Below are 12,879 nucleotides of genomic sequence, written 5' to 3'. Positions count from 1 at the left end.
AAAATGCACTCAGATTGTCATCTCTTCTTAGCCACATAGCCAAAAAATACATGTTCAATCAATGTGACAATATTTAAAAAAAAAAAGGAAAAATGTCAAAAAACATCCAGAAATTATTCAATGTATTTCACTGAAATTGGTTACAAGTTAGGTCAGAAACAGGTCAGAGGTGGTGGTGTTACACAATTGTGTGGATTGTTAGAGAAATTGGAAAGTATGTTTCCATTTCATTTTTATTGTGAATATAAAAAACTTCAAGATAGGGTTCCAGCTTCTGAAAATAAATTATGAGTAGTATGGAATGGAAAATTAAGATTTTTTTGATTACAGTTGGCTTTACTAAGTTAATTTTTTATCAAGACTATATTGAAATTTTAATTCCTACATTGTAATTTCTGTTGGGTTGTGTGTTCCAGAGATTCCTAAGGCTAAAAGCAATAGCTGCATTTTGTTAACTGGACAAACCTTCATATTTCTTGTGAAGTTGCTATGACTTTTGGTGTAATAAGCATCAGAATGCTGCTTGTGCTCTTTGTGAACTGCATGTGTTTCAATTTTAATATCAGAGAGCTTCACAGGATGTTTTTGATGAGCATTCAGCTGTGTAGAAAGTTTTATCATAGTATGCTCTGCTGTTTTTATCTTGTCCTGGGTCAGCTGTCACAAGGAAGATTTGACTAACTTGCCCTTTTTTTCCAGCTGTGCTAAAATGGCTTCTGAGATGTTTTCTTTTGTGTGTTTAAAAGCTTTGGGGAAAGTAAGCTATCAAAAAGTATTTCTCTGCGGCACAAGAGGCCACTTCTTGTGAAAAGGTCTATTTCTTTCACTTCCTAGGGCATTTTTTGGTTTTGAGCAAAAATACTTTCCATTGAGCAGCATTTTTGCCTACCTGTAGAGTGCAGAGTAGAACACTGTAGATGAGTAAGGAATGCAAACCAAACCAAGATACGTAGGCTGGATATCTGCCTAAACACCATCACTCTCATCTGCTTAATGTCACCTTCTTCAGATGGGGGCAGTGTGTCCAGAATGATATATAGCCTTCAACTGCACTGCCAATTAGCCGTGCTGGTTTGCCGTGTCTCATTCTTGAGAGGAGACTCCATTTCTCCTTCTCCCCTACTTCCCTCAATGTCATGCTGTCAGTCACACTTTTTCTGTTCTTGGCTGCGTGATTTTGTGTGAGAACCATTATTGAAGCTGAGGCACTTGGTGGGTGTCATCAGTAGAAAGTCTTGTGATACTGCAATAACTTGAGCCATCATATAATGCCAGGAATACAAATTACCAAATATCTAAAAAAAGTCTGTTGCTGTGTCATGTGTATTGAAAATTAGAAAAATGTTATTTGCAGGATCTAAATGGTATGTGACAGCAGTGAAGACACTTGTTTATGGAAATGCTAAAGCTTTAGGTTTTCCCATCGGCGGGCTCTGCGCGTTTGCTGGCGCAGTGCTGATGGTTAGCCGAGTTCTCCATCTGCTGGTGCGAGGTGGTGGGTGCACCCCGCAGGAAGAGCTGAAAGCAGCATTCCCATTTCTCAAACGTAGCAGCTGAATTTAGTCTTTACGAAACTCAGTTCTTATCTTTGTGGTTTTAATTAAATTTATTTCCAAACATATCCCAAGATAATAATGAACTTTTTAGTGTGAAATATGGCAAAACCGATGCTTTAGTCACTGCAGATTATTTAACTGAAGTATCATAATTTGGTTCATTAAACCTTCAGGTGTGGTGCAAGTGCAGACAAACAAATAGGGGTGGAATATTTTTATAACCTACAGTTAAAAAAATCTCTCAGGTTTCACATTTTCTGTCTAAGTTGTCCTGTAGTTTTTTCACAAGCAGAAATAAATATTCCTGTGCAGTTGAACATGCACAGGCCTGCTTACTCTGCTGTGGAGCACTAGGGTATTCCAACATCTGTTTTTTTTTGCTTTAATCAAAATGGTTTTTTGCTGGATAACTGCATGTGATGACTTTTTACCTCTTTCCATTTGAGAATGTTAGTGGGAATTAGTTTTGCTTCGGAGGGAAGCACACAGCTGAATGGTGAACAGTCATAATTTCACTTCTGATTGACCAGAGCTTTAATAGCCCTCAATATTCCACTCCCCCCCGTTTATATACTGGTCATGACACGCTATGGTATAGAATATCCCTTTGGCCATTTCAGGTCAGCTGTCCTGGCCATGCTCCCTCCTGGTTTTGTGTGCCTGTGCACTGCAGAGTGTAGGAAATGAAAAAGTACTTCTTGGCTTTTGGTAAACACTACTGAGCAAAAGCTAAAAGTTCAGTGTGTTATCAACTTTATTCACTGTGTACTCTATTCACCTAGGAGTGATGCATTAAACTTCCTGTTCTCCTGTCTCCTAGTCTCTGTTGCTATTTTACTGGTAATTCATGCAACATTAAAAATGTTAGTATCTGGATTTTGAGTTTAGTAATTCATAATGAAATAACTGCAGATAAAATACAGATCTGAAGGAATTATTTTGAAGTGAATATGACTTATTGCAGTGTGCTGTGTAGAATTACACTTATGACCTGGCAAGCTGTTAAAATTTTCCAGGTACTTAAGGAGTTTTTATTCCTCTAGTGAATATGGCAGGCATTAGAAGGGGCTCAGATACTTGGAGGGCTTTTTTTTTTTGTTTTGATTCCAGAAGAGAGCAGTGTGCCATTGTATCTGCACTAGTATTCTGTTTCAGCTCCAAAGTGAACGTCTGAGAAGCATCTCTGGGACATCATCTCTTCCTGGGCTTTGTTTACCCCATGGGGTGATCTTAGCAAATGGAAACCAAGTTCCTTTCAAAATTAGCTAAGTTGGTACATGCTCAAGCTGCTGTTGGACACTTAGCTCTCAGGATGGGACAGGAGCTCACCCAAAGGCAGTTCTGTCCTGTTGGTGCCCCCTCAAATGTGTGACATGGGTAAAGGGTTCTTAGCACTGTAGGGTTTGCAGTGTCTAGCAAGCAGCACAGCATAAGGGTTTGCATAATGTAGACAGCCCCTGCTGACGTCTAAAGCCCATGTTTCTAAGCTTTGAGTTAAAAATCTGAGGGGCAGAATTTTGATTGAGTACTAGCTGTCCTGCATCTTAGTTCTGCTTCGTAAAGTTATCCACTACTAACAATATTGCATTGCTTGCTAATAGCTGTTAATTTCTTTGTTTTGCAGGAAATTCATTTGTGATGTCCTTCTGAAAAACAGCTGAGACTCCATTACAAACATACACTTTTGGGAAAACTCTGCTCCTAATGTATTTTGCAAACTAATTGAATTACCACAGAAGTTCAGCATGGGAGGAGCTGTGAGTGCTGGAGAAGACAACGATGACTTAATTGATAACTTGAAAGAAGCTCAGTACATTCGTACAGAGAGTGTGGAGCAAGCCTTCAGAGCTATTGATCGTGGTGATTATTATCTGGAAGGGTACAGGGACAATGCTTACAAAGACTTGGCCTGGAAGCATGGAAATATACACTTGTCAGCACCTTGCATTTATTCTGAAGTCATGGAAGCACTGAAACTTCAGCCTGGATTGTCTTTTCTAAATCTGGGTAGTGGAACCGGATACTTGAGTACAATGGTGGGATTAATATTAGGTAATTATTAATATTAGGTAACCTGAACGTTTTTATTTAAATATAGTGGGTTTGAATATTTTAGAAGATTATGCAAGCCCTGTAAAACCTTACTTTTACTTCTTTAACAATGACAGTAACATACATAAGGCTGGCTCTTTGAGATGTGTTGTTAAAATAGTTTATCTACAAGCAGTTCACTGGTGCTCTAATTTGGTGACATTTCTTGGATGTTTTGGAAGAGGCAATTCTTCCTGCATTCTGTAGTTTAAAATTCTCATTTGGAAGGAGCAGTCCTTATTTTTGTTTAAAAGGGAAAGGTAGAGTGGAACAATTTTTGAAGCCTAAAATTTTCATCTGCATTTGCACTCTATTTGTGCCTTTTCTGTAGGTTACTGTTTTGATCTTCAGTTTATGGAAGGGAAAATCTAAATTGTAAAGGTTAATTTATTTCTCTTTAAGAAACTTAACTGAAAAATAAATCTGTGTCAGTATGGAAACAGTTATTTTAAAATACATTTAATCAGCTTCTTAGTGAGAAAATTTTGGGATGTAGACTGATGAGACTGTTTAATCAGGTGTGTAGGTTTTCAATAGAATTTTAACACACTAGCACTGTGTTTTTTCTTGTTTTCAAATACATTTCCTATATGAAAAAAGATGGAACTAAATATTGTTGCCTAAATTAAATTTCAAAACCCAGAGAGAAAAATGCATTAAATGTCCTCATGCCCAACATTTAGATTACAGAGCACATGCACCAACAACTAATTTTTTTTTACAAATTGTTTTATTACATAAAACAGCAGTAGTTATTTTGATGTGTATTTTTTGTAGATGCCGTTTTCTTGACCATACTGCATGCAGCTTTTCCTTGGTTATAGAAATCTTGCTGACAGCTAATATACAGATTTTGCTTACATTAATTTATATATAAAACTGAGGTGTCAAGAGTCAGTTTGTTCATTTTCAATTAATTAGTTACTTTCTGTCATTTATTTATTGTAAGGAAGAAATTATGGCTAATAGTGCATAACAAACATCATTTGTTGGTATCTGCAGTATCTTTTGTTCTAATTAATACTAATAAATATAAGAGTTACTAATACTAATAAATAAAAACTGTTTTGTGGAAACAGGAATTATGATCATTCACAGGTAAAAATAAGGTGAAGATATCTACTCTTGTAGAGTGTTGCTTTTCTCTGTTTGGGAATGTTTCTAATTGAGAGTAGATATTTTTAATTGGGTTGTAATATTTTAAGTGCAGTATTTAAACAATTAGTAAATATTGCAGCATTTTTTTTCTCGAAAATGTTTCTTCAGGGTAATGACTAATGGTGCATGTTTATTACTGTCTTGTGGAAAGCTTTGTTACTTCATTATTCTTTCATAACTAATACATTAAAAAAAAAGGACATGTTTATTGCACTTGATTCTGTATACTGCATTTGTATCTCTGTACTTAAACCAATTTTGAATGGCTGATGAACACTCCTGGGTTTGGCCTCTCTGTATTAAGCAGAATTGCTATCCTTCAGAATAGTATATGCAGAGTTGAGGGAATTAAACAGGAAAAGACTTGTCTTCTACATCGGGTGAGGTTGTCTGACAGCCCCTGAGGAGCACACTTACCCTGCAGATGTTCCCGAAAAGGCAGCTCAGGTGCTGATGGTCCCTAGCAGGGCTTGAGCAGCCTGGAGCCACAAGTGCCTAGCTGCTTAGAGAAGCAGACTGTCCATGTTTTGGAATACTGTATCCTGTTACACCAAAGTCTTAGTATTGTAATGTGTTTTGACTTCTAGGCTGAGGCATTGAAGGTATAAATGCAGTTTATGTCTTTATTTTCTTACTGTATTCCTTCTGATAAAACTAGTTACATATAATAATTATACTTAAGTGTTTGTTTTAAACCAAGGAACAGTTGCTTTAACGAAGAAAAATAAACAGATGTCATTTTCTGACAACTAAACCATACTCGTTTTTAAAAGCTCACTTTTTTTTTTTTTCAAACCTATTTCAGCGTACACTGCAGTGAGGAGCAGAACCATGTGGGTTTTGACAGTAGTTGAGTATCTTTCCATTTGACAATGTCGTGAGTAATGTTTCTGCCACATTGGCAGTGTCAAATTGACTAGGTTAAATTATCAAATAATCTGAAACCGGTGATCGCTTCCAAGTACAGCAACATACTAAAAGACTGCACAGCAGTCCACAGAGATTAAATTAACTGTTGCTGAAACTGTTAAAATATAAACAAAGTTCAGACTGGGTGGAATTGCTATCTCATTATGCTGAAAGAGGCCAGTTGATTTCAGAGAGTAGTGGAGATGTTGGTTTCACATTTTTAGAATAGCTGACTCTGCTTACATGTCCAGCTGTGACTTTCCCAGTGAGAGAAGAAAGCGCATTTCTGATCTTTCCATTTAGATTACAAATGCTGTGGTGTATTGTGATGTGGTAGTGTTCTGCATTCATAGTTTTAATTTCAGGTTGTTAGAGCAACTGATGCTTGTAGAATTTTTTTAGTTGTTTTCAAAGTTAGGTACTTGAAGGAATGTACATGAGAATTTTTGACTAGATGATGTTTATGCATTCCTAATTTACTTTAAATTATGAGGTTAAAGGAATTGTTATTAATTTTTAGGTAAAGAGAACTTACCTTGAATGCTGCTGTGTACTGTAGAGCTGTTAGAAGCATCATAGCCTATTATGATACAAGAGAATATTAAACAGCTAGAAAGGGGATTGCCTATGCCAATGCTTTTTTTAAAGTGACCAATAATAACATGAATTTACAGTAAAAATGAATGTCAGCAGAAGGTAAATGTTTTCACGAGCTCTAAGAACATCCCTTGTATGATAGCTAACTCTTGCCTGCAATCAATGGGGTCTTAAAAGCACTCCTAGTGGTTACCTGGTGGATTAGTGGATTGCTTTTATTTCACCCAGCAGAAAATATTCTAAACTATGTTGAGTTGCAATTATTGATCAAGTTAATGGTATATAGCTATATGTTGTATTTTTGTTGCAGTAAAACAAAATCTCTCTTACTAACCCTAGGTCTGTTTTGGTAATCTCTGTCCTAGAAAAGACAAATTGAATTCTGTTTCACTGGAGTAACATCATGGAGCTTAATATTTAGGAAAGATTTAGAATGCTGTAGAGGATATAAATATAAGTTTTGTCTAATCTTATTGATGTTTACTTTCCCTCTTTTCCTTCCCTCTCCCTTTTCCAATTCTATGCTCCAATGACTTAAGACCCTGGGCTATGAGTGCATGTTAAATTTAGAATCCTTAGAGCAAATGTGACTGTCTGATTCAGATTCCTTCCTGATGTGGATAATCCTCATAATACTGTCTCATGATTTCTTCTTGTTCCTGAAATAATAGCATTAACTTTTGGCACACAGTTTGACTTGGAATTATATTTGGATTTGATCACAGGAAGGCAATGCAGTTGTGATGGGATTGTGATGAGTGAACATAATGTGTGGGCAATTTCACTGTTCTTGGTGGAAGTTAATTAGTTGTATTAAATTAAGAACAAATTTCTGATTTTGCAGTCTGCAAAACAGAAGAACATATGTGGCTAAGGGATATAATTCTCAATTTCTAAAAAGTCAGAGAGAAACTATGAAAAGTTTGCCATAAGAAAGCTTTAAAGTCTAAATACCAAAACACAGACTGAAATTTTTATTTGTTGTGTTCCAAGTAAGTAATGTTTTGTAAAAGAATTTGCTCAGACTGTGTTCAGTGTAGTCAGCTTATTTTCTGCATGCTTACTAAGAAAATTTGTTCTGTAATTGTTGTAGTTCGGTCCCTGTTCTTTTATCAAACCTTTGGCCTTTTACCTTCCTGTTTAAGCAGCAGTAATGCAGAAGCAAAAAATAAGTTTGTCTAGCAGTGTTTGGAGACTTCTGTTTTATGTGGTTTTGATATTTTTTCACTATAGTGCTGTTCCATGTAGTTTTGCTGTGCTTAGAAAGGAAACATCACAAAAACACACCATGCTATTTTTATTTACAGGGCCTTTTGGGATAAATCATGGAATAGAGCTTCATTCAGATGTGGTAGAATACGCCAAAGAAAAGTTGGAGAGCTTCATAAAATACAGTGATAGTTTTGATAAGTAAGTATCTAATTTGTCTGACTTGCTTTGCAATAACATTTTTGGTTTTAAACTCAGTGTGTCATTGCTTATGAACTTAGAGGGGGGAGAAGAATGGCATCACACAATCAAAACCTAAAACTTCCAGTTTGTGGCTCTACTTCATGAGGTAAGTTGAGGCTTAAGAAAGCACTCTTTGGAAGTATGGGAGTATTTCTCTTGTGCAGTGCTTAGCAAAGTGGATTTCCCTGTATTTTGGCGATGTGTATACATACACGGGGGTGTGTGTGTGTGTGCACATACGTGCACGTATGCATTTAGGAGAGTGACATGGTATGTGGGTGCCTTTGCATGTGTAGAGCAATTTTTATCCATTAAATCAGTTTTTATGTAGTTTTACATAATCTCTCTGTACAGTATTAACTTTCTTTCTAATCTACCCGTATTGATCTGACATGAGTAATTTTTGCTGATTGCCTTCATGTTTACTTCCTGAAGAGATGGACGTCAGAGTATTCATCTATGCTCGTAGCAGTACTCATTTTTACTTCAGGGTATAACTCTGGATTCCAGGGCTTTGAACCTTATTGCTTCTACTTACCCAGCAATTTTATATTATTTTAAGTTGGCCTTAAGAGTATTGGGAGTCTCTGCCTCTGTTAAAGGGAAGGCAAGGGCTGTTCTAGCTAGGGCTCTTCTTCGTAAAGGCTTCTTTGCTTGCAGGCAATAAATTCTCCAACAGTGATTATAAGGTAACGTCTGGAAATGCAAGAAATCTTTAGAATTTTAGGAGTAACCTAAAAATTGCACATTCTACACCTCTTTCTTCTCCTGTAGGCAGCAAAGAAAACTTTTGCTGTCCTTTTACCTGTCTAATGTGCTTTATGACTGCCATGTTCTTGATTAGGTTGGCTGGAGCTCAATCCACTTTTTCCCATATCTGGACCTCAGGAGTTCTTGTCTCACCACAAGCCTTTCTCTTCATGCTCCTAAATAAGAGAAGAGTACCATCCTAGTGTTAACTATATCTAAAGTAAATTTTGTAATTCTAATACTAGCTACATTATTTTAGTACTGTGTTAGTCCAGTAAAATAAATAAAATCATGTAGGAGAACATGTATATCTTTCATTACTATTGTCTTAGTTTTAATACAAGCATTTATGTTGGCTGAGGTTAATCTATAACACAAGCTAGAACAAATAAAAATTGATTCAGTGAGCAGCTTTATGATGCAGTTTGTGTCTTAAAAAAATGTGCATGAAATACGATAATTTGTGGTCACTACTAATACTGCATTAATGGCTCCGTTAAGTTAGCTGTATCTGCTAGCTAGTGAATCCTGGCACATAACCTTGTGCATTACTGGAGGTGTCTGTACAAGACATACAGAAACTGGTTTTGATTGGAATGTCTTACCAATCAGGTGATAGGCTTATGTACAGAAATGAAAGGAAATTGGAGTAGCAATGAAGTTTTGTCATAATTGAAACAAAATTTGATTAGGATAGTTTAGTAAATGAATAGCAGAACCCTGGGGGGATTGGTTATACTTCAAAACGTGCAAGAACTTACAACAAACAAAACAAAACTAAACTGTTAAACATGATGTAAATAAATGTCAGTGTTGTATGTGTTCCAAAGAAATAGGACTCTCCTCACCAACATAAGAAAAACTACACTTCTGTGAAAGTGCTTTTTTATAGAAACCTACCTGTAATAGCTGCAATTCAGCTGCTACAATAATGATTGCCTGGTTGGATTTTGTGTTTTGGGGGGAATTCTCAAGTTGTCTGCATAACTGATTCTGGCCAATTGCTTTCTTTGTAAATCTTCTATATTTTAATGTTGTTAATGAAGATGATGTGTGGTTGTTGTTTTTTTTTTTCCTGTGGTAGGGTTCTTTTGTATTTGTTTTTACTGTAAGTATTAAAATCTGGAATTTTTAGCTGACTCTTAAAGAAATGTTTTTGACTCAGTAAGTCTGATTTTGCTTCTTGTTTCAGTAACTTTTTCCTGCATCTTCGTTTATAAGTGAAAGACTTTTTACCCAAAGTTATGGGACTGCACCATCTGAACTTAACTACTGCTTTGGTCAGCTTAGTATTTGGCTGAAAGACCACCCAGGGAAGAGATGTGTGGTATCTGTCTGCTGCTCAACACTGGTGTATTCCAAGCAGGAGTCCTCACTGTTTGAAAATAGATTACATGGCAGACTGGTATGAATGAAGTTAGTTGTCTCAGTGAATGTGTGTGTGAAAAATAACTTACACTTGACCAGCAGCCTCCTGCAAGGTACCCAGGGGACATAAAGAGCACAGAGACTATGATGTGTGTTCCTGGCAGTTATGGAGTTATACAAATGGGAACTTCAGTAAAGCTTTGTTTTGCCACTTCCCTGCATTCTTTCTTTAGTGTTTTGAGTTCTGCAGTCTGATTTGAATGTTCTAAGCATTCTGCTTTTGAAACACAAAGCACAACTTTAAACTTATGGGTAGGTACATGGAGAGATTCAGCTTGGATCATAAATAAACACTTTGTAACTTTGGTCCTTTGCTTGGAGTAATAGGCAGTTGGTTTTGCATCTGACTTGTGTGTGGAGGTGGATCATGATGATTTAGGTGGGTTTTTGCCTAATAAAACAAGATGGAATATTTCTTTTATGCCATTTGTATGGGGGAATGTTCCAGTGCTGTGTGATACAGTTTAACTTGCTTTTTTGATTCCTGATAATAATGTTGAAGTACAATTACAAGTTTACTTTTCTGTGATTCTAGGTAAGGTTCTTCACCAGAAGCCTGACAGTATATAAAATTAGCATGTCCAGAAGGATTTGAGACTCAGCCTAAAGAGAAGGCTGTCTGTCTCTGATAGCTTGTCTTATCTCAGTTTTGGCCTCTGGAATTATTCATCAGAAGAAGAGTTCTCAGATACCTGTTTCAAATAATTTCAGTAATTACTTGTATCTGTATCCATATCCCACCAATCTATAAAAACAGTTTTCCTCCAAATGGAGGTGGAGTTGTGCATTCTGAAAGATAAAATGCTGCCTTGATGGAGTTGATGTGTGTTTGCCAGTAAAAGCAAAGGAGAAGTTTTTTCTTGAAAACATCTGCAAGTGTCATGATGATTGAGGTACAAAGATTTTAGGTATAGACTAAAGAAAATTCTTTGTGTGTGAAATACATGTAAGACTCTCTTTCATTCTTGAAGCCTTCAGAGAATGCATGCCAATTAAGGGGAAAAGAATCATTCCTTAAGAAGGCTCTATCTAAAACACGTATGTTCAAGTACCAGGCCCCGCTTCACCTGTTTATTGAAGGGGAATGTGTTGTCTTTTCTGCTCCCATTCAACTTCTAGACCTAGAATATCCAGCTTGGAGAGAGAGCCACAGGGCAAGGCTAGGTTGCCCATCTTCTAGCACCCTATCAAAACCCAAACGTGGGTAAGCTGGTGAAGTCCCTGCTGTGAAAGAAAATCACCAACCCTTCTCAGGATCAAAAGAATCCACTTCAATGGTAAGTGACAAGAACCCTAGTACTAATTCTGGGATAACTGTTATGGGTGAAACTTCTTCCTGAAGTCCTGTAGGAGATTGTGTTGAACATCTTCCAGTAGAATGTTTTTCTTCATTGAAATGTAAGGCTACTGGTAGGTTTCTAAAGGCTCACTTTTAAAATTAAATTAGATTTGAAAGGTGATTCCCTGGTGTACACACAAGGAGAAATAGAGCTCCTTGCTGGTCAGCTGGCTAGTGATTGCAGTAAAAATCTAAGCAGGAGAAGCAGACTGTCTCCAAAACTTACTGATTACTTTCTCAGTTTAAATATTACTGATAACTTAATTTCAAATAGTGTAAATAATGCTTTTTTAGTGGTGAGTGAATTCTTGTTGAGATTTAATCTAATCAGAGCAACACAGGCAGTGGAATTCTTTGATGCTGGAGGTTATGTTAAACAAAAAGGGAAGGAAAAAAGGGGCTTGAAACACAGTCATTTTATTTATTTAGAGGTATGAGGGAAATACTACTTATTGTTCTGTATTTTGTAAACCAGAAGGCTCCAAAGACAATCGAATCTACTCTTACCTGGGAAGGACCTAAACCTACATTTTCCAAGTATTTGATAGTAGCAAAAATAGATATTCTTGCCCTGACAACAAGAAATGAAATACCTTTAAAGAAGAAATCCTGTAGCGGACAGTGCCCTTGGAAATCTCTTATGTCTACAAGTTTTGATAGTACTTAAAAATTTTTTTACATTAAAACAAGTGATGACAATATTTGGTATATTGCTCCTATAAAAGCTGTTGTTTCACAAAAAATCCACAGTAGAAAATACAACTTTTTCAAACTATAATTTTCTGCTTCAGTAAAAATATAAAGAAAATGCTTTTCATGTTAACAGATAAATATTTCTCTATACTTTTTCCATGAGTATCATAGGGCTTTTACAATAAACTGAACTGACAATTTTTTTCTTGCTTCCCTATGCCCATTCACTTTTCCTAATATTCTCTGTGGAATTCCTGAAAAGTATTCCTTCAGTATTACTTTTCATTTTACTACCAAAATTTAGGTATAATATAATGAAGTTATATTATTAAGGTTAAATTTTATAAATCTGTGTTCCAAGAAAAATGTCATGAGTCATAAGTATTTTTAAGAACTTTAAGATGTTTGACTTTTTCTTCAGAAGTAATTGATAATGTGCTTTGGTCCACTCAGTGAAACTGATGATAATATCAGAAATAATGAACAAGATATCTAAGAAGCAGGACAGTTTTATTCAGAGATGGAAAAATGACAAGTATAAGGGACGTAGAGATACAGATTTCCCACTATCTCTGTAGCATTGCCTACAAGCTGAAATCATGTCCAGGACAAAAGTATTTAATAGAAATTTTGCCAGCATCACTGTTGGCTATTACTGTAATGCTAATTAAAATTACTGTTGTAATTGGATGCAACGGACTTGAAATAAAGTCTACAGTGAGAAGTTTTCAAAGATTTAATATTTTAATTTGTTTGTTTTCTAGTATACCTGCAAGAGATACCAACAATACTAGTGGGTGAAAGGTGTGTAACTTCTCAACAAAACATGCTCGAAATACATGAATGTGAATTTATTGAGGAACCAAAGACTAGTTCAGAGATCTTGGAAAAATACTTAAGATAGAA

General features: G+C 36.0%; 1 protein-coding gene across 3 annotated transcripts in view; it reads left to right on the top strand.

The window, feature by feature from the left end:
• The window catches only part of PCMTD1 (protein-L-isoaspartate (D-aspartate) O-methyltransferase domain containing 1), a 40,621-nt gene that overhangs the window by 14,012 nt on the left and 13,730 nt on the right, over positions 1–12,879 (top strand). For 2 of the 3 annotated variants that reach the window (XM_005479287.4, XM_074550900.1), the window contains exons 2-3: positions 3,181–3,608; positions 7,619–7,721. In XM_005479287.4, coding sequence (XP_005479344.1) covers positions 3,302–3,608; positions 7,619–7,721 — 410 coding nt within the window. In that variant the 5' untranslated portion in view covers positions 3,181–3,301. Of the gene's footprint in view, positions 1–3,180; positions 3,609–7,618; positions 7,722–11,078; positions 11,219–12,879 lie in introns of those variants that run through there. The other variant, XM_014276095.3, reaches the window with a different exon arrangement.

The sequence above is a fragment of the Zonotrichia albicollis genome, chromosome 1 (genome assembly GCF_047830755.1).
Source record: "Zonotrichia albicollis isolate bZonAlb1 chromosome 1, bZonAlb1.hap1, whole genome shotgun sequence".
In the NCBI taxonomy this organism is placed as follows: Eukaryota; Metazoa; Chordata; class Aves; order Passeriformes; family Passerellidae; genus Zonotrichia; species Zonotrichia albicollis.
Note: the sequence above shows the minus strand (reverse complement) of the source record. Positions and strands in the feature narration are given on the sequence as shown.